This window comes from Schistocerca serialis, chromosome 2 (assembly GCF_023864345.2).
Source record: "Schistocerca serialis cubense isolate TAMUIC-IGC-003099 chromosome 2, iqSchSeri2.2, whole genome shotgun sequence".
NCBI lineage: Eukaryota > Metazoa > Arthropoda > Insecta > Orthoptera > Acrididae > Schistocerca > Schistocerca serialis.
The window spans coordinates 561,907,460-561,930,725 of NC_064639.1; the positions used below are offsets into that span (position 1 = coordinate 561,907,460).

General features: G+C 36.0%; 1 protein-coding gene across 1 annotated transcript in view; it reads left to right on the plus strand.

Moving 5' to 3' along the window:
* Positions 1–23,266, plus strand: part of LOC126457559 (nephrin) — a 170,293-nt gene that overhangs the window by 129,470 nt on the left and 17,557 nt on the right. Inside the window, exons 7-15 of the mRNA XM_050093972.1 lie at positions 510–643; positions 2,103–2,256; positions 4,426–4,604; positions 5,106–5,229; positions 5,993–6,271; positions 8,749–9,039; positions 9,644–9,816; positions 13,967–14,208; positions 18,237–18,418. Coding sequence (XP_049949929.1) covers positions 510–643; positions 2,103–2,256; positions 4,426–4,604; positions 5,106–5,229; positions 5,993–6,271; positions 8,749–9,039; positions 9,644–9,816; positions 13,967–14,208; positions 18,237–18,418 — 1,758 coding nt within the window. The remainder of the gene's footprint in view (positions 1–509; positions 644–2,102; positions 2,257–4,425; positions 4,605–5,105; positions 5,230–5,992; positions 6,272–8,748; positions 9,040–9,643; positions 9,817–13,966; positions 14,209–18,236; positions 18,419–23,266) is intronic.

Sequence of the window (23,266 nt, forward strand, 5' to 3'; positions counted from 1 at the left end):
TCTGAGGTCATCAGTCCCCAAGAACTTAGAACTACTTAAACTTAACTAACCTAAGGACATTACACACATCCATGCCCGAGGCAGGATTCGAACCTGCGACCGTAGCGGACGCGCGGTTCCAGACTGTAGCGCCTAGAACCGCTCGGCCACCCCGGCCGGCTATCCAGGCTTTGATTATTAATTACTCTCTCCTTTTGCTGCAGTTGTATTCTCCAGAACAGAGTTGATTCAGCCTTGCAAGTTACTCAGAGTACCTGATTGATACAGAACCAGTAAAACATAGACAAGGCATCAAAATTGTTTCAGATAGGAAAGCTTGCACCAGCCTCTGAAAAGCATAGTATTTTCTTGTCTTTCCTTTCCAGTCTGAAGTGTATTGTCACCATATCAGTTTTATTGACATTGTTTTTAAAAGCATATGGTTTCTCAAAGTTTAAATGCTCTCTTTTGTTTTGATCTATTTACAAAATTTTTCTTTACTACAAATATTCTCCTCTGTTCTCATGCAGATCCCCCAGGACCACCAATTATACAGGGATATACTGAGGGAAGCATACATGCTGGAACTGTTCAGAAAATTTCCTGCATCTCATCGGGGGGAAATCCTTTGGCAACTCTAACATGGTACAAAAATGACAAAAAGGTAATACAGTTTAATACAATTTTAGGAAATGTATGTCAGACTGTCCTAAATGATGTTGTATATTTTATTTAGAGTGTTGCATTTTCCCTCTTTTCATAAGTTTGTTTGTTTATTTATTTATTGTGAGCCAATATCAATTGGTTACAATTTTTTTGTCCCTGTATTCTGAATAAGTCAAAGCCTTATTTACTAAAGTCAAAGCCTTATTTACTAGATTTACATATTATTTTCTGGTATTAATATCTACACCATTTTTTCTAAATTTAGTCAAGAGAACAACATTACATACATGGACTATACAAAAAAACAATTTGCTAGTGCAATACATAGATTAAGACATTTACAGTTTGTGACACATTCTAGGATCCGAGATTCATATATTTTTAGAGAAAGGGTCTTCCTTCATACCAGTGTACTAAAGCTAGACTCTCCTCTATTGACTACCCAGGACTGTTTAGGAGCCATAATTTTAATTTGTTTTTTAGTTCTATAATGGGAAATTTGAGATATTAGGGTGTATGCAATTCAGTAGTTTTATGCGTGAATAGTGATGGTTTTTCTCATAAAGTGTGGTTCTATGAGAGAGATTGTGGAGTCTCTCTCTACCTCTAGTGTTGTGGTTGTATATTTCTTTATTAAGTGTTTTGTTACTGTTTATTGCCATAATGATTATCTTAAATACAAACAGGTTATGAACAGTTGGTATTTTAAATTCCTTAAACAGATTTCTGCAGGATTCTCTGACACATTTCTTTCCCATAATTCTAAGTGCCTTCATCTGTAGGATAGTAATCTTTTCGTATTACCTTTACTGCTAGGTCCCCATAGCTCCATTCCATAACTTATATGGGATTCAAATAGTGCAAAATATATTTGCCTCAGAGTGGTAATATTACAAAAAGGTGTCAGTATTCTTAGGGCATATGTTGTAGTAGATAGCATCTTGCAAATATCATTTACATGATCAAACCAATTTAACTCTACATCAAGTGTCAGGCCAAGAAACTTGGTCAAGTATTCTTTTTTAATGTATTTATCCGCCTTTAAGTTTGGTTTTCATGAGTTTCTTGCCTCCCAAGATCAAATTCAGTATAGATTGATTGATCTATATTTAATTTTAGTTTGTTTTGATTAAAATACTGCAGAATTATGCCTGCTGCAGTATTGGATTCCACTACAAGTTGCAAATAGCGAGGATTACGGCATATTAATGTGATATCACCTGCATATAATATAGCTATATTGGGATTTGTTATAGACTGAATATCATTAAGAAAAATAGTAAAAAGGAGTGGTCCTAATGTTGGCCCTGTGGAATACCAAAATTAATGTCAGTGGTGTTTGATTTGTGTGCTTCCTCTGTAGTGCTAATAGACACACACTGCTTCCTGTTTGTAAATGAACAAAAGTAAAGTTACAGGCAAATTACTGATGAACAATTTTTACTTCTCTTTTTTAGATAAGCTCAACAACAAAAGTCAGTGATCGTTCTGTATCTGCTGAAATAACCATTTTAACAAATGTATCTGACAATGAGGCAAGATACAGATGTGAAGCTTCAAACTCGGCAACTGAAATACCTCTGTTTCAGATTATCACATTAAATGTGTACTGTAAGTATCCTTATGTGTGTATATTGGTTTTATGAATAGACCTCATATCATACATATATGTCATAATAAATAGTAATACCATAATGTGGGCTGTAGACACACACACACACATATATGTTGTGGGTACTTCAAACAACTAGTCAACTGAATACAATACAGTACAGAAGTGGTAGGGAGCTGGTTTGGGAGTGGTAAGACATTTAAATATCAGGTTATTATCAAAACAATTAAATTATTTAATGTAGAAAATACACAATTTATTAGTGGGGGTATTGGTGACTAGTGAATATGTTGGTAAGACCCAAGGCTCAACACATCTCGAAATACATAAATGTAATATCAGAGATATCGCTGCATGTTGACAGACCAAAATAAAATCACCAAAATAGTTTAATGTACTACAAAGTTTCAGCAAAACTTACTAATTGCCATGTGGTGTTACTTTTTAAAGGACAATTCAGAGATGTATGAGGAATTTACATTATAAAATTATTTGGTGAATGCCACAATATCAGTAACCCCCCTTTCTGGGTTTGTTCCTGAATTCATTAAATAAGGCATTAAGTAATGGCTAAACTATTCTGTAAGTAGATTTAAACACCATTCTAATAAAATATAAAACACCATAGAATAAAACAGAGCTGACAAGCACTGAATAGGTAATACATCTGGGGAAGTTGTTCACATTTAATTTTACAGAAAAATTAGACATAAAGTGCAGGCTTTTATACACAGATAACCAAACCATGCTACCCAGCAACACAGGGAGTAGGCAACAAAATCAAATTACAATCCATTTGCAATACAAATCACGGCTATGTGTGCAGAAAAGCCTGGTAAAAAAGTACCAACGAACACCTTTGCTCACAACAGAAAATCGGAGGAATTACCACAATTACCAGGCAGACTTGAAAGAAACCAGGATGCCGTAGGTCATATATCAGTTAAGAACAAGATTACTGCGCCCTCAGAAGGCCTCACCATATACTGCCCTACCATACAGTCCACACTAGGAATACACATTGGTACCCCAGACAGGCTCACTTTCTCCAGCAGTACAGTTGCTGACAGTTACTCCAACTAGTGTGATGGTGCCAACTAGTGTGATGGTGCCAATAACACCCACAGGGCATGCCCCTGCCTTTCATCTCTGTTTGTCTCAATGGAGAGCTTATGGGCCCTGGGCAAAACCAGACCTCCAACTTTCCACACCGCTGCTAGCAAATCCTTCTTGCTTGCTGAGCACACCATTGTATCAGTGTCCGTCGCTACCCACATGCCGTCTTGCAAGCAGGCATCCTCTGGTATCCCAGAAAAGGGGCAGAGACATACCCAGAGAAGTACAATTGATTACTGAGTGCCAAGGATGTTGTGTGTGAATGGCACAACAATATTTTAGTGTAGTATACCACATGAGAAATTCCACCCTCCTCAAAAATAACATGTCTGCATACATTTTGTAACTGTTCAGCGCTCATAAGTATCCCTGTTGACTTGTCTGGATCTGTAAGGTATATATGAATCAGATAAAACCGGGAACCAGTCTAGTTTTTTTTTTCATTTGAATATATTCTTGAATGTGTTAATAATTTTCTCATGATCTGCCAGTGTTACTGACCCTATTGATGTTGTTTACCTAGTAATAAGCAGTAGGTGTATTTAGTTCAGTAATGTGGAAATAACTTTAGAAAAATTGAAAGTTGTAGTTTTGCAAGATTTACCTAGTGCATATAAAATATGTGAAATAGTGTGGAATAATTGCGTATTGCAACAAAGTGATAGAAGAATATTAAGGCATATAAAACATCAAGAGAAAAATTACACTGCTGAAAATGTGACACACTTACTGAAAACCTGAAAGCATGCTAAGTATCTGTAATCACAGTGTGAATATATCATAAATGTCTTAGGAATGTGCTTACAGTAGACATTACTTTATAATGGAAAAGTTTTGTGACAGAGATTTAGGGGGGAAAATCTTGAACTGGTGTAAAGTGTGGCTTAATTTTTATGTTAATTACCATAGTTTGAAAGTTGATACAGGAATCAGATGATTAAGAAACAAATGTTCTTCACATCAGATGTAACAGAGAATTATATGATATCATTATAATGGAGAACACAGGTTCTAAGTATGGAAAAATGTATTTGTATTCTCTGTTTCTTTAGTTCCTCCAGACCATGTGGTGATCCGCAAGGAGCCAGAGAAACTAACACCTGGTGTGAGAGCAACTCTGACCTGTGATTCGAGCTCCAGTAATCCTGAAGCAGAATTAAGTTGGTGGCGAGAGGGCATTGCTGTTCCAGGAGTCACCAATGTTACTCGCCCTGGTCTGCATGGAGGCAAGGTATTACTAACAGTAACTGTATTTTAACTCCAGTGGTGTGATACAGATTTTTTTAAAAAAATAATAATAATATTTTTAAGTTATAGTTACTGTTGCCTTTATATCTATTAGCTTTTTTTTTTTTTTTTTTTTTTTTTTTTTTTTTTTTTTTTTTTTTTTTTTTTTTGCCATGTTGAAATCTTGCTCAATTATGATTATCATATCCCAGGAGAGCTTGTGTCTATACAACTACTAGTGAGGTGGCACAGTACTTCAAGCACTGAACTCATATTCAGGAGAGCAGGATTCAAATCTCCTCTATTATTTTCATGTATATCTTTATTCAAGGACTCTTACTTTACAAAGATTGACCTTAGACTTTTTCCTGTTAGTATTCACATAGAATCGGTTATCAGCTGTGGCTTTTTTTTACTTGTTGCTGCTCCCAGTACTGTTTTTATTATTGTTTCTATTATAATTGTAGTGATTACTATTGGAACTGATGCTATTGTCTTCCTGCAGGTGTCAAGCATAATGCTAAATCTTGACGTGACTCCAGAATTGGATGGCAATGTATACACATGTCAGGCAACAAATACAGCAATGCAGAGGAGTGTTCATGATGCCTTCACATTGCACGTTTTTTGTAAGTACTATCTCACTCAGACCAGTAGTTCAGGACATTACTAAGTGTAATAATACAATACTCGTGATAAGAAGGTTTTATCACATTTTGTAGAAGACTGCAGCTGCAGATTATCTGCAGTATTTTCAGTTTTAAAAAACAAGAGAGTTACAAATTTTTCAATTCATGTGTGGTTAAGTACAAATATATATATATATATATATCGCCATTTATAGTAACTGTATGATGTCTATAATGCCAAGCAGGTTTATTCGCTATGTTCAGACTGCATCATTCAAGATGAGTCACAATTTTTTATCAGTTTTAATTTCAATAATATTTGTGATTGTAAAATTAATATTTGTGATTGTAAAATATCAGCAGATTCTTGATGACATTATTAATGTTTTAGGTGTTACATTACATTACATCTCATCACATCACCAAACATTAGTTTGTGTGTTCACATGACAAAATATGTCTGATACACTTACTATCAGAAGCTGTTTATATGAGTAGTAATGATCTCAATGTATTAACTGAAGGAGCCAATAATGATGGTCATACCAAAAATAATTTAGGACTGGTACTTACAAAATAACTACTGCAGTAATTTAATTTTTGTAATCATACCTAGCCTTTTTGTCCAGTTACTTATCACATTGTAATGTTTTTGTGAGTATCCCAATCTTGGAGCGCTTTTTGCAAGTTTTGTATAAAATCTTTTTTTCCTGAAAATGTCTTATGTTGCTAATGAGTATAAAAAACTGTTTCCCTTTTGCAGATAAGCCAGTCTTTGAAGAGGCTCCAAAAGACATGCAGACTGGTGTGGAAGGTGAAAGCCTTGTACTGTCAGTGAAAGCAAAAGCACACCCTGGAGATATAGTTTACACGTGGACAAAAGATGGAAATGTTGTAGGGAAAAGTGATGAGTCTCGTATCATAACAGAGGGTCCAGTGTTGAACATTACCCAACTACAGAAGGATGATGCTGGCTCTTACACTTGTGAGGCAATTAACAGTGAAGGAGCTACCTCAGTCACCATTAATGTCACAGTCCAATGTAAGCATAATTCATTTTATTGATTTTGCTTGTTTATGCTGCTTCATTACAGCTTTCACCTCATGTTGCTTGGTACAGATTGATTTATTGTAACATTCAGCTCATTAGGGACCTGGATTGACAATTTTCCTAAGCTGAGGGTATTTTGCCTGTCTCTTGCTCATCGGGTGGAAGAGTTCTGTCATGGCTGGCTCTCCCAAGGCTATCAGTAGTTCTAACAGAATGTTGTCTACTCCTGGGGCCTTGTTTCAACATAGGTCTTTCAGTGCTCTGTCAAATTCTTCATGCAGTGTCCAGTCTCCTTACTCATCATCATCTACATCCTCATCCATTTCTATAGTACTGGTCTGAAATGCATCTCCCTTGTATGGACTTTCTATATACTCCTTCCACTTTTCAGCTTTACCTTCTTTGGTTTGTACTGATTTTCCATCTGAACTCTTGATATTTGTACCAGTGTTTCCCTTTCCTCTAAAGGTCTCTTTAATTTTCCTATCTATCTTTCCCCTAGTGATATATGCTTCTAAATCTCCTTACATTTGCACTTGCAGTCAATTTCATTTTTTTTGTCATTTTTATTCCCTTTCTCCTGCTTCAGTTACTAAATTTTTATATTTCTTCATTTCATTAGTTAAATTCAGTATCTCCAGTGTTACCCATGAATTTCTATTAGCCCTCGTCTTTTTTATCTATTTGATTCTCTGCTGCTTTCACTATTTCCTCTCTCAAAGCTAACCACTGTTATTCGACTGTATTACTTCCCCTGTTCTTGTAAATTGTTCCCTAATACTGCCTCTGAAACTCTTAACATCCTCTGGTTCTTTCAGTTTATCCAGGCCTAATCTCCTTAAGTTCCTATCTTTTTGTAATTTTGCAGTTTTCATCTTCATCTGCATTACACCTTTAATCTACAGTTCATAACCAATAAATTGTGGTCAGAGGCCACATCTGCTCCTGGAAATGTCTTACAATTTAGAATCTGGTTCAGAAATCTTTGTGTTATTATTATACGTGTAATCAATCTGTACCTTCCAGTGTCCCCAGATATCTTTTACATATACTGCCTTCTTTCATGATTCTTAAACCAAGTGTTAGTGATGATTAAATTATGCTCTGTGCAAAATTCTACCAGGCAGATTCCACTTTCATTCCTTTCCCCCAGGCCATATTCACCTACTATTTGTCCATCTTCTTCTTTTCCTACTATTGAATTCCAGTCCCCCATGACTAGTAAATTTTCATCTTCCTTAGCAATCTGGATAATTTCTTTTATCTCACCACACATTTCTTCAATCTTTTCATCATCTGCAGAGCTAGTTGGTGTTTTACTGCTAGCTGTACTGCTGCATTAAGTGTGGGCTTCATGTCTATTTTGGCTACAATAATACATTCAGTGTGCTGTTCATAGTAGCTTATTTGCATTCCTATTTTCTTATTCATCGTTACCCCTGTTTGATCTTGTATTTATAACCCTTTATTCACCTGACCAGAAAGCCCTGTTCCTCCTGTAACTTAACTTTACTAACTCCCACTATATTTAACTATAGCCTTTCCATTTCCCTTTTCAGATTTTCCAACCTACCTGCCCAATTAAGGAATCTAACATTCCACACTCCGGTCCATAGAATTCCAGTTTTGTTTTGCTAGATAAGACATCCTCCTCAGTAGTCCCCACCTGGACATCCGAGTGTGGGCAATTTTTCCTGTGGAATCCATTGATACCAGCACAGCAGGGCCATTTTGGTTGATGTTACAAGGTCAGATAAGTCAATAATCCAGACTGTTACCCCTGCAGTTACTGAAAAGGCCACTGCCTCTCTTGAGGAACCACACATTTGTCTGACTCCTCAACAGATAACCCTCCACTGTGGTTGCACCTTCAGTATGGCTACCTGTGTCGCTGAGGCATGCAAGCCTCCCCACCAATGGCAAGGTATATGGTTCACGGGTGGGACATTGAATATAGGCAATAGAAAATTTATCTGTATCACTGAGGCATGCAAGCCTCCCCACCAATGGCAAGGTCCATGGGTCCTGGGGTGGCATTGAATATAGGAAATAGAGAATTTGTATGGAAGACCAAAACAAAAGTATATCTTTAGTTTCACACAGTGTAAATTGTTCTAGATAATACTTTTCACATGGAACTCTCTAGAAAGTACTCAAAACAACTCATTTTGTTTATTTAAGTATGTAAGTAAGAGTAATAAACAAGAAATATAATTGCTCCTGGTTAACATTAAATACACTGAGTTGATTGTTAATGATAGTTCAAAATATCATGTCCCAAACTGGGGCTGAAACTGAAATGCCTGTTTTTCACAGACAGTGTTCTACCGACTGAACCTCCTTGTGAAAAATCTTCCCATAGTGGGCAAATGTTTTGGCACAGTGATTTTATTTGTCATAGTTGTTCAAACACTCTTCCAAGACCAGGACATTTCAGTTATATTGATTGTATTTGCTTGTTTTCACAGATGCTGCAATTGTCAGGGAAGCGCCAGAGTCAATAATGGTGGCACCTGGAGAAGATGCACATTTATATTGTGTTGTTGATGGAAATCCTCTAGCAAAAAAGCACATCACTTGGAAACACAAGGCATTCTCTGAAAGCGATATGAAAAAGCGAACTAGCTCATCTTTCAGAAATGGCACTTCATATTTAGATGTCGTACAGCCAACAAGAGCAGATAATGGTCTGTTTTCGTGCATTGCAAACAATGGAATTGGGAAACCTTCAAGCAAGGATGTTCATTTAATTGTAATGTGTAAGTATCACAAACACTACATTATAGAAGTAAAACTGATATACTCACGTAATTATTTAGTGAAAAAGTAAATGAAAATGGTGTAAGTTACACTATGTGTGGTTTAGAAAAAATAATTTACTCTCAGTTCTCTGGAGGGAATCATGCGAAATAGGGCTGCAGTGGAGTTAAATGCATCTGTAGTTCTAGAGCTCTTAAAGCACATTTTTGTTCTAGTGCCACCAAGTTTTTAAAGTTTATTTTGAAGCTAAAGAACAATGAACTTCATATGGTATGTTTTGTTGGTTGCTACTGATCTTCCTATACGAAGTACCAGCAAGTGTTCTGTTGGTTGAGACTGAGTATTAAAAAATGTAAATGACATATGATTATTGTTTGTGTTACATTGTTTCTGGTTTTGTATGTTGGTTTTTATCATATGAACAAATTTCTCCTCTGATTTTGGTGAGTAGGTACTTTCCTTGCTGTTTAAACATTTTTACTACTTTATTGTAATTTGAATGGTGTATTACATTTAGCTGAACTATTTCTATAGCTTTTATGGTATAATGAAAATATTCATGAGAAAGATTACATTACATGTTATTTCTTTGTCTGTTTACAGATAAACCAGAGATAGACAACTCGCCTATGTTTGCAAAAGGTGCCAGCAATACTGGTGATACTGGACGTCTTACATGTAGAGCTTCTGGGGCACCCAAAGTACGGTTTGCATGGGCCCGGGAAGGTTCCCCAATACCTACAAACACAGATAAATATGATGTGCAGTTTAGGCAGGTAAATGATTAGTTCACATTTTTCCCCAAAATCATAATAAGCAGAATTTATCTTACACAGAGGAAGCTACATGAAAGAAAATGAGAAGAAAAACCATTTCATCCTGTTTGTGTTAAATTATAACCCCCTTTCATGGTCTCAGAATTAATGTTTTTTTTCTCTCTTAACAACATTTTGGTAGCAGCCCTTGCAAATTTTGTACGTTTTGAATGTTTATTCCCAACTGATGTTTGCATTTCCATAGTTACAAATTTCTTGCCATTTACACTTATTGGTACTATGCAGTGAAGAGAAAGAAAAACAGAACATGTAGTTAATAATGACACTGGCATGACATTGAATTTCAAGTAGTGTTTACAAGCATTATACAATAAACTTACATAAAATGAGGGAAAGGCAACCACTTGCCTACAGCAGATCAGTGCATGGAGCACATTATCACATAACAGGAAATAGCATTTACACTAGCTTTCAAGCACTAGCTCTTTTTAGTGGGTGTGCATTTGGATATCTGTGTTGTTGTGTGTGTGTGTGTGAATGTGTGTACCATTGCTAAAAAAAAGGGCTAGAGATTGAAAGCTAGTGCAAATGCTGTTTTCTGTTACATGTTACTCCGCTCCACACACTGGGCTACTATAAGTGAATGATTGCCTTTCCCTTATTGCATGTATTGCTCCATCCATTAATTTCGTTTATTGTTATACACAATGAACTTTCTTGGAGCTCTGGTCTCTCTAGTTCTGAATCAGTAGAAACCATTTTAAAGTTGGGATAATTCCTGCCTGTATTTCGTTGTCTCCTAACACTGCCAACCAAACAATAACTATACCCTGTGTAGTGTTGTTTTTAGTATGTTGCTGAACGGTGTTGGGTTTGGCTAGAACTTGGCTGTCCGAAACAAATAAAAGTTGGCAATGAAAACAAGAGCTAGGTTAGCACCTTTTCCAGATGACGTAGGAACTACCTCTTAAGTCTCACAACTGTACTGCCTCTTGCAAAAAAAGTGTGAACTACATGAGAATTGCTGCCATATTGTCTCATTAAAAAATACATTAATTTTAATTTGTAGGGAGATATTTTAAATACAATCATAAGTGTCACTCATTTTTGACTCTTCCTTCAAAATCTGTCCCAATTTCTGAGGTATTGGTTAGGGTAGAGTATGACAGCACAGCTAAAATGTGACTGTGCATTCTGCTCTATATTAGGTCGTACAGAATTATGTTTCATTATGCTACCACATATCAAAATATGTTTAGCTTCATGATGTAATTTAGAGAACATAATTCTGTCACTGCGTCCACCACCTAATCTAATCAATCAGCATCACATGTTGCTAACTTCTATCCTGTATTATGCATATTTTTATTCTGTCAGAGAATTTCTGAATAGGTAACAAAATTAATTGTAACAGGTACCTAATTTTAATTTGCCTACTATTTTGCTAATATTGTAACTTATCTTTGACCTATCCAATATCAATTGTACAATTTGTGCTATATCATAACAATGGACCAATAAAAAATCAAATCAAAAACATATTTAATTTGAACTGCAGAAAGTTTCAGTGAGATATAATTATTATTTACAGTTTGATGTCATACATTTGTAAGTAACATATTTCTAGGTTTAGTACTTGCTTTTGGACTTCTAAATTCTTGGTTTAGGTGTTAAAACATTTGAGCATATATGTCTTCTAGAAAATGAGGTAGAAAATAAATCACCAGAAGGAACTGAAAACAAACTATAATTTTGGTTCTTTTTTGTCAAAAATTATGAACTACCAGCTTGTTCATAAATGGAAAACTTACGTATTTGCTTGAACAGTTACTTCCCACAATTTACACAGTTTTTTCAAAGTCATCTGAAAAATGTAAAAGAGGGATTTCATTCATATTTATAGTAACTGTATGATGTCTATAATGCCATCTTTATTTTCAACCACAACAGTTTTCTTCTTTTCTTATGTTGGTGTGTACTTCAGTGCTACTACCTCTTTGGCGACAGATGATTACATATTTTCTTATGGCAGGATCTTGGAGCTATAGCAGTCTCACATTTTAATTTGGGCTTGGAATCGTCAGAGATGACAGTGGTATTGAGAAATTGTTTTTAAATAGTACTTGGAAGTAAAATCATCAGGTTATTTTATATAATCTATGAGTGTAAATATTTAAGTATGCAACCAGTAATGGAAATTCCTGAATGGAGCAGTACATACAATAAGGAAAAGGCAATCAAATGGTTCAAATGGCTCTGAGCACTATGCGACTTTACTTCTGAGGTCATCAGTCACCTAGAACTTAGAACTAATTAAACCTAACTAACCTAAGGACATCACACACATCTATGCCCGAGGCAGGATTTGAACCTGCGACCGTAGCGGTCGCTCGGTTCCAGACTGTAGCGCCTAGAACCGCACGGCCGCCCTGGCCAGTATAGGCAATCAATCACCTGTAGTGTATCGATGTGTGGAGCACAGAGACACAAAACAGAAGACAGCATTCACACTAGCGTTTGATCACTAATTCCTTTCCTAGAAAAAGTACACACATTCACACACATTCACAACCACACGGTACCAAAACGCATACTCCTGTGGCCGTGGCAGGTCTTACTGTGGCCGAGGTGTATGTTTGTGTGTCTGTCTGTGTGAATGTGTATACTTTAGCTAGAAAAAGAGAGAGTGCTAAAAAACTAACGTGAATGCCGATTTCTATCATGTGTTTCCGTGCTCCATCCATCAATATGCTATATGTGAGTGGTTGCCTTTCCATTATTTTACGTATCTAACCATTTCCGCACATATATTATTGGGATGATTGTAAAATAACACCAAACTGAAAATGGAAGTGGGTGACACAAACTGCTAATTATTTACAACATAAAATCTGTAAACCTTAAATTAAGAAGTTAGTTGCACATTGTGTGCTCAGTAAACAAAATTTAAATGACAATGATCATAGACAAAAAGGGTACATTTAGGGCATTAGCTGATTCCGTTTCTTCGTTAAGGCTACTCATTTCAAGAGAGTAACTGCCACATTATCAGATTATGTAAGACGTATGTTTTCACAGAATGGAATTCCTGAATTTGAGTAGGAGTAGTTGTGAGCTAATTGGATACATTTCCACTGCAGGTTTCATGCTTGTTAGTTTTAGATTCTTCTGCTTGCTGAATGTTTATTTGTATTTAAAAAAAGTGAATAAATTCCATGTCTAAAGAAGGGTGGTGAAAAAAATATTAGCTTAACAACACAGCTCTCCACAGAACCACATCACGGATAACAGTTTACCTGTCTGTCATATGACAGTATGATGCAAAGAGATTCACTCTATGTAGGTCAATGGCACAGTGTAACATTCTTTAAATAACAGCCAAGAAATTTTTATGGTTGGTAACACATTTTGAGTATTTCTGTATGAAGTTCCTGTCCAATCTCAGTCTAAGTTCTTTGGAAATCAGTGACTGCAGCGCTGGTTTTAATTTGTGAGTGTTTTTATTCTATTATCTCAATTCATTTGTTCTACCAACTTCCATTCATATTTAGATATATTCAGTTTTACACCAAATGTGAATAATAACTATACTGATGGGGAAGAAAAACTGAAAATTGTACAGAAATAGGTATGTGAGACACAGTTAAAGTTGTTAATGGTTAGTTGAATATATCCCAACCTGTCTCAGTATCACAACAGGGTTTATGACAGTAAATGTTTGTTTTCAGTGATCACTTTCACAAGCTATTTGAGTTCCTGCAGTTTGCCAACATAATATTGTGAGACTGTATTTGCCTCTAGCAGTTCTTAAACATGTACTGTGTTCTTTCATCCTAATAATGCTATATTGTTACATCTAATGTGTTTAGTCATAAAAGTATCAAAATAAATTTTAAATAATTTTGTTTGAAAGATACTTGAGCTGTGAACAAAGTGCATTAATGAAGCAGTAATTCTGGAGTAACTAGGTTGTAATTCATAACTACCAGAAGTATGCAAAACATTACACTTTTATTACTGTTCTTCAGTTCTCACTTAAGGGACTTATTTCAAATTTGCTAATAGATATGAAATATAAATTCTTTATGATGCTAAACTGGACCATTAAGCGTATTACAGTATTAGACAATTACAAAATTTTCAATTTCAGGTGGACCTAGTTACTTACGAATCAGCACTCCTCATCCATCATGTTAGGCCATCAGATTATGGAAACTATGAATGCATTGCTAGGAACAACATAAGTTTTGCCACAGTTACTGTGCGACTGGATGTAACATCTGCACCTGACACTCCTTCGGCATTGACAGTTCTCAATGTGACTCATGATTCAGTCACTGTCTCTTGGGTTCCAGGATTTGATGGTGGAGTGCAGCCAACATATCGCATTCGGTAAGAGCATAAAAATAATGGTGCTACGTTTAGTTTTAGTATACAAAAGATTGACTTCAGTTGTACATATTATATTTTGAATGTAGATTTAGAGCAAGGTATACTTTTCACAAGAAGACAAGTGTGGCGTTATTCTACTACACAAAAAGTTAATTTTAACAAACTTAGAAACAGATCTGTGCAAACGAAGGCTTAGGTTGTACAATAAAGTATAATCAGTCCGATTAAAACCATACATTACCAGATGACATTTTCAGTCCGTCAGGAAATCACAAAGTCTAAATTATTTAGTTTGCATCATAACAGGTTCTTTACATGCAGTTTTAATGTAGTTTTGCACAGAGAATTGTCAAAATATTTAAGGAAGTTGCCTGTATCATAACAACATAAATAGCTTAAATGTCTACATGAAATACTGGAAAGGAGCAACATTTTTCCTCTGTGTGTAAGGTTCTTGATAATGAAAAATGAAACTGAGTGGATGTTGTTGTTGTTGTGGTCTTCAGTCCAGAGATTGGTTTGATGCATCTCTCCATGCTACTCTACCCTGTGCAAGCTTCTTCATTTCCCAGTACCTACTGCAACCTACATCCTTCTGCTTAGTGTATTCATCTCTTGGTCTCCCTCTGCGATTTTTACCCTCCACGCTCCCCTCCAGTACAAAAATTGGTGATCCCTTGATCTCTCAGAACATATCCTATCAACCGATCCCTTCTTCTAGTCAAGTTGTGCCACAAATTTCTCTTCTCCCCATTTCTATTCAATACCTCCTCATTAGTTATGTGATCTACCCATGTAATCTTCAGCATTCTTCTGTATCTCCACATTTCGAAAGCTTCTATTCTCTTCTTGTCCAAACTATTTATCATCCATGTTTCACTTCCATACATGGCTACACTCCATACAAATACTTTCAGAAATGACTTCCTGACACCTAAATCTATACTCAATGTTAACACATTTCTCTTCTTCAGAAATGCTTTCCTTGCCATTGAGAGTCTACATTTTATATCCTCTCTATGTCGACCATCGTCAGTTATTTTGCTCCCCAAATAGCAAAACTCCTTTACTACTTTAAGTGTCTCATTTCCTAATCTAATTCCCTCAGCATCACCCGACTTAATTCGACTACATTCCATTATCCTCAAATAGCTCTTGTTGGTGTTCATCTTATATCCTTCTTTCAAGATACTGTCCATTCTGTTCAACTGCTCTTCCAGATCCATTGCTGTCTCTGATAGAATTACAGTGTCATTGGCGAATCTCATGGATTTTAATTCGTACTCCAATTTTTCTGTTGTTTCCTTTATTGCTTGCTCAATATACAGATTGAATAACATCGGGGATAGGCTACAACCCTGTCTCACTCCCTTCCCAACCACTGCTTCCCTTTCATGCCCCTTGACTCTTTTAACTGCCATCTGGTTTCTGAACAAATTGTAAATAGCCTCTCGCTCCCTGTATTTTACCCCTGTCACATTCAGAATTTGAAAGAGAGTATTCCAGTCAACATGTCAAAAGCTTTCTCTAAGTCTCCAAGTGGTAGAAACGTAGGTTTGCCTTACCTTAATCTATCTTTTAAGATAAGTCTTAGGGTTAGTATTGCCTCACGTCTTCCAACATTTCTACAGAATCCAAACTGATCTTCCCCGAGCACAGCTTCTACCAGTTTTTGTATTCGTCTGTAACGAATTTGTGTTAATGTTTTACAGCTGTGACTTATTAAACTGATAGTTCAGTAAATTTCACATCTGTCAACACCTGCTTTCTTTGGGATTGGAATTATTATATTGTTCTTGAAGTCTGAGGGTATTTCGCCTGTCTCATACACCTTGCTCACCAGATGGTAGAGTTTTGTCAGGGCTGGCTCTCCCAAGGCTGTCATTAGTTCTAATGGAATGTTGTCTACTCCTGGAGCCTTGTCTCAACTTAGGTCTTTCAGTGCTTAGCCAAACTCTTCTCACAGTATCGTATCTCCCATTTCATCTTCATCTACATCCTCTTCCATTTCCATAATATTGTCCTCAAGTACATCGGCCTTGTGTAGACCCTCTATATACTCCTTGCACCTTTATGCTTTCCCTACTTTGCTTAGAACTGGGTTTCCATCTGAGCTCTTGATTTTCGTACAAGTGGTTCTCTTTTCTCCAAAGGTCTCTTTAATTTGACTGTAGGCAGTATCTATCTTACGTCTAGTGAGATAAGCCTCTACATCCTTACATTTGTCCTGTAGCTATCCCTGCTTAGCCATTTTGCACTTCCTGTCGATCTCATTTTTGAGATGTTTGTATTCCTTTTTGCCTGCTTCATTTACTGCACTTTTATATTTTCTCCTTTCATCAATTAAATTGAATATATTTTCTGTTACCCAAGGATTTCTACTAGCCCTTGTCTTTTTACTTTCTTGATCCTCTGCTGCCTTCACTATTTCATCTCTCAAAGCTACCCATTCTTCTGCTGCTGTATTTCTTTCCCCCATTCCTACCAATCGTTCCCTAATGCTGACCCTGAAAGTCTCTACAACTTTGGTTCTGTCAGTTTATCCAGATCCCATCTCCTTAAATTCCCACCTATTTGCAGTTTCTTCAGTTTTAATCTACAGTTTGTAACCATCAGAGTGTGGTCAGAGGACATATCTGCCCCTAGAAATGCCTTACAGTTTAAAACCTGGTTCCTAAATCTCTGTCTTACTATTATATAACCTATCTGAAACCTTCCAGTATCTCCGGGCCTCTTCCATATATACAACTTTCTTTCATGATTCTTGAACCAAGTGTTAGCTATGATTAAGTTATGCTCTGTGCAAAATTCTATCAGGCAGGTTCCTCTTTCATTTCTTAGCCCCATTCCAGACAGAATGTTTCCTTCTCTTCTTTTTCCTATTATCGAATTCCATTCGCTCCTGACTATTAAATCTTCATCTCCCTTCACTATCTGAATAATTTCTTTGATCTCATCATACATTTCATCAATTTCTTCATCATCTGTGGAGCTAGTTGGCATATAAACTTGTATTACTGTGGTAGGCATGGGCTTCATGTCTATTTTGGCCACAATAATGTGTTCACTATGCTGTTTGTTGTAGCTTACCTGCACTCCTATTTTATTATTCATTATTAAACCTACTCCTGCATTGCCTGTATTTATAACCCTGTATTCACCTGACCAGAAGTCTTGTTCTTCCTGTCACCGAACTTCACTAATTCCCACTACATCTAACTTTAACCTAACCATTACTCTTTTTAAATTTTCTAATGTATCTACCCAATTAAGGGATCTGACATTCCACGCTCCAATCCGTAGAATGCCAGTTTTCTTTCTCCTGATAATGACGTCTTCCTGAGTAGTCCCCGCCTGGAGATACGAATGGAGGACTACTTTACCTCCATAATATTTTACCCAAGAGGATGCCATCATCATTTAACCATACAGTAAAGCTGCATGCCCTCAGGAAAAATTACAGCTGTAGTTTCCCCTTGCTTTCAGCTGTTCGCAGTACCAGCACAGCTAGGCCGTTTTGGTGGATATAAAGAAAATAAGCCAGTGATAACTGCTGATATGTGCAACATCTCAGAAACTTAGCTAACTATAAGTGAATACAAAAATTAAATTGCTGGTTTTGTTCATTATAGGGAAGAGTGGAATTTACATCTAGATTGCAAACTTTAATGTCAGTCAACTGATGATATTGTTCGGACAATAGAGATGCAAACACATTTTGTTGGAGAGGGGGATTATGTTAGAGTTTCATGTTCTTAATATCCAACTGATCTACTGAATGTGATGATTTCTGTTATTGCATTACTCAGAGCACTCTGCATGTTTTAATCTTGCTTAGTATTTAACAATTTTCAGGCAAATGTAGACTATTTACTAGCATTTGACTTTGAGCCAATAATTTGCATTTGATTTCTTATTATTAATTTGGATCAGTAAATTTATGTTGTTTTTTTTATGAGTATTTATCTCTAGTGATCCTTTTGTCTATTTTGTGATCCATTCTGGACTTGCTTATAAAATTATTTTAGGTATCGTCCCACATCAGCAACATTTGAAGGATACAAATATGTGGATGTAACGAAACCGGATTCTAACACATATGCAATTACGGGACTCGATGCAGCAACCGATTACACTATTAGTATAATGGCCTTCAACAAACTTGGTGCTAGTAAATACCTGCCAGATCTGCTGCGTGCAAAAACTTCAAGTAAGTTTCTCTACTGTATTGGTGCTGTGCATAAAGGTTTGTTAAAAATGAATAAACACACCTCATATTTTATAAATTGAATTGTGCTTTGTGCTGATGAACACCACATTTTTGGACTGTTTTAATGCAGTCTACAATACAAAAGCTGGCATTTTTGCATGAGGCTGTACCAACTGCTAGTCCTAGGCTGAGATATTTAATAATACTAAAATGCCTTCAGTTCTTATTGGTTATTGTTTTTGCTACATCTGCAATTTAAAAAGAAGATACAATTGTTTATACTGCAATGTTTTCACAAATGAAGCTGAATGTAATTCAAAATTGCAACATTGAATTTATGATGGATGCTATACTCTGCTTTGACTCTGCATATTTCTTACCGGCATCAGTGGAAAACCTATGCATTTGTGTTCAAGTATCACAAAACTTGGCATTTTCGTTATATGCTACAGGGCTATAAATTCTTGTTGACAATCTGCTGTTTCTAGTGAAATACATTTTATCTGTACACTATAGGCTTTATCAAGAACAATCAATTTCCTTATTATATAATTGGCACAAAATATCCTTATTATATAATTTACACAAAATTCTGTATGTGTTTCTATCTGTGCTATTCAGCTGTAGATATTTTTTTCCCTATGCGAATAATGTATTTGGTGCCCTCCCACTTGCCTCCTTTCCACAAGAAGAAACCACTCAAAATTGTAACATTGCATTATTCACAGGGATTATAATGATGTCAGAGTGAAAATTTGTTTGGAGAAAAGACCAGTTTCATCAGTATTGAAATGTTTTTCCTTGTGATCTTTAGCAACAGGTTTACTTTTTATGCACTGTCTCCACAAAGTTGGTTGCAAACAATTCTTTGATGAATGACCCACTAATTTGGCACTGTAAAACAAGTAATTCATACACATCCTCTGCTTTGAGATTTTCCTGACGTGCAGTCTACTCAGCATAAAATTCCATTTTTCTACATAGAAAGTAGATTTTCTAATATCTTCCTTCATTTCACACCTAAGAAAGTCTCACTAAAAGTTCATTGAGCAGTTCCACTTCATTATACAGAGTATGTGTTACTCTCCATTATTAACATTCTCTGTGTCAACTGTGAAACACAGTGTAGATGTCAATTTCTATCTGTCACAATTTTAGAACAATTAAGTAGAGTTAACAGATTGTGTAACAAAGATTAGGGAATAAGTGCATTTTCTGTATTGACAGTCTGTGCAACATTGTACAATGATAATCACACTATCAGGTTAGGATTGCTATCAGACAGCATAACTGTTGGTTGCGGTGTCCATATTATGTTGTTAATGATAGAGAGAGAACTTTTCTAAGAATATGTTTTTGTCTCTGTCATTAGTTACTGTGCTACCAACCTTTTCAAGCAATGAAATATGGCATCAGCTGAACATATATTTCTGTTTTGTTTTCTTTATAGTTTTCTTTACACTCTAACTGCTTACAGTTATGTTTCCAAGTTTACAGTGTATCTTCTCACATGTCTCAAAGCCATGTCTTAATTGTTTTGTGTAATTCAGCAAATTCTACTATATACCTGTAATTATTTGCTTGAAACTTGTATTTATTTTTAATAGCTGCCTTGTACCATTTGAGATTTTATTTTCCTTTGTGTTTTATGTACCTGCAATGTATTGTGCTGTTTGCACAAGTACCTTAATTAAATTATAGATACTCCAATCTATCCTTCACTCATGATCAAATTAATTTCATGATAAACTACTCCATTGCTGTCTTCAATTGTAAATGTCAAAACATATTTGGAACGTAATATGAGAATGAATTGCTAAATCTATGACTGAGACAAGAGATTGCAGGTTTCATATGAGCACTGAAGTTGTGTATCTGTTTTGTGAACAGTCACAGAGATTTATCATCATGTGTTTCTTAGAGCATTTGTGAACATATCTAACATCAGTAGTTGTTCTTTGCTTCACAAAAATTGTGGAAAGTTAACTTTGTGGTCTGTCAAAGCACTACATTTTTGTGGCCAGGCGATTGAATTACATTAAATTTAGTATGGAATTATTAACTAGGAAATCCCACAGGATGGGTGTAGCCACCTAATTGGAAAGAGTGTTCTTTCTTCACACACATTGCCCCCTTTCCATGCAGATCTTTGAGAGTTTTATCCTACATGTATTTGTAGAATGTAGGTGAGTGTAATGGATGCATATACATTGCATTGTTAAGTTTGTGTTGTACGATGACAGAAGAGAGGGGATGAAACCCAGTGCCAACACATAAGGCTCCCAGCACCCCCCCCCCCCCCCCCCTCCCCCATTTGTTTTTAGTTTTCTGACTGGTTTGATGCAGCCTGCAGCCATTTTAGTCTCTTGACTTCCTACAATTTTTAACCTCTACAGCTCCCCTTAGTATCATGGAAGTGATTCCCTGATCCTGTTTCTTGTCTATATGTTGTTTTCTTTGCTGATTTTGTGGAGAACCTTCCGATTTCTTACCTAACTAGTCCACCCAATTTTTGACATTCTTCTGTAACTGCACATCTATACATTTCGATTTTCTGGCTTTTCCACATTCATGATTCACTACCATACAATATTGTGCTCCAAACATACATTCTTGGAAATTTTTCCCTCAACTTAAGGGCTAGTAGATTTCTTTTGGCCAGGAGTGCCCTGTTTGCCAGCGATAGCCTGCTTTTTATGGCCATTTTGCTTCATTCATCATGGGTTATTTTGTTGTGTAGGTAGCAGAATTTCTTAACTTCATCTACTTCATGATCCCCAGTGCTGATACTAAATTTCTCACCTCAGTCTCATGAATTAGACTGTTCATTCGATTCAACAGACCCTGTAATTTTTCTTCAGTCTCAATGAGGATAGCAATATCAACAGCAAATCTTATCACTGATATTCTTTCCCTTGAATTTTAATCCCACTCTTGAACCTTTCTTTTACATCCATCATTGCTTCTTCAATGTATAGATTGAACAGCAGGGTTGAAAAACCACACACCTGTCTTATACCCTTTTCAATCCAAACACTTTGTTATTGGCTTTCCATTCTTATTATTCCTTCTTGGTTCTTGTAGATGCTGTACATTACCCATCTTTTCCTGTAGCCTATGCCTATTTTTCTCAGCCTTTTCAACATATTGCACCATTTTACATTGTTGAATGCTTTTTCCAGGTCCACAGATCCTATAAATGTGTCCTGTTTTTCTTCAGTCTTGCTTCCATTATCTAGCGCAATGTTAGGATTGTCTTTCTGGTGCCTTTACCTTTCCTAAAACCAAACTGATCATCATGTAATGGATCCTCAGCTGTCTTTCCCATTCCTTTTTATATTATTCTTGTCAGCCACTTGGATGCATGAGCTGTTATGCTGGTATGTGCGATAGTTCTTGCACTTGTGTGCTCATCGCATCTTCAGAATTATGTTGATGATATTTTTCTGTAAGTCTAATGGTATATGTCCGATCCTGAGATGATGCCGTGGCCACAGGAGTATGCCATTAGGTGTCGGTATGGTTGTGTGTGTGAAAATGTGTGATTTTGCTGGAAAAAGAGCTAGTGCTTGATAAACAGTGTGAATGCTGTTTCCTGTTGTGCATTTTTATGCTCCAAGAATTGATCTTCTGTAGGTGAAACTATTAATTAAAATTATAGACCTTCAAGGTTGTCCAGAATGGAGATTTAAAAAATTATGAGACATGTTTGTTAAGATTAGTGCAGTGGTGTTGCCCTCAAGCTGCCATAATCGGAAATGTAGAAGAACTGAGAGTTTGTAACCCAGTAGTAGGCTCGTTTCAAATATATCATGACCTGTTCCAGATTCCTGACATGGTTTGGAGAGTAAAAGAATGTAAGGTTAGGAATTTGTGGGTAATAGACAATAAGGAGAAACTGTGGGACATAGGAAGCCGATTTATTGAGTAAGTGGGCTGTCAGCTTTACTATGGGAATATTTATGAGTGGTTTTGGACTGGGGATGATATATTGAATAAAGGACAGAGGAAAAATGAAAATAGACTACTGGTAGGTTTGAAAACAACAGTAAGGAAGATAGTATTGCTCGATGCTGTTTCTGGATCAGAACATTGTTTCATCTTTTTATTCAACATAAACTTATTCTGTCACTTTGTAAGCTTGTATTTCTGGGAAATATAGAAGAATTACATACTTATTAGCTAACTTTGATATTTTTTCATTCATTCATTCATTCTTGCACAACATTGTATTCATAGAAATTGTGTAAAAAGAATCTTGATGGATATCAAATACATCCAGGATTGTAGTGCACATCTGTCTAAACACACAGGGAAGTCACTATTCAGAAAGAAAATGTCTATTTTTCCAACTTATAGCTGTACCTTCAGTTTTTCGATTATAAATATTTTTATTTTATTTTGTGCATGGGCACTTATCTCACTATTTCAGAATATTGACACATTGTATGTAGCTCACTTCAACACTAACAATTTCTTGTATTCCTACAATTCAGGTATTCAAATAATTTTGTGCTAAATTCCATGAGGTAATTTGTGAGTATGAGAGCAGAAATACAGTTTGATAATGATCGGAAAACACAAACACAACTTAAATGTGTCACTGTTACGGTAACATAACTTTCAGTCTACTGTCTATTATGTTGTAATGTGTTTCTTGCTCAACCCTTTTGTTGTGTTCCATTTGTTCATGGTGATAAGCTAATGCTAAGAAGTAGCAATTGCTGTATCTTACAGCTGTGTTTCATTTTTTCTTTCTGTATTATTATTGCCAATATAATATTTGAACATTTGGCACTTCATTTATATTATATTGCTTGTGTTATTTATTGCACATTTTCAATAACC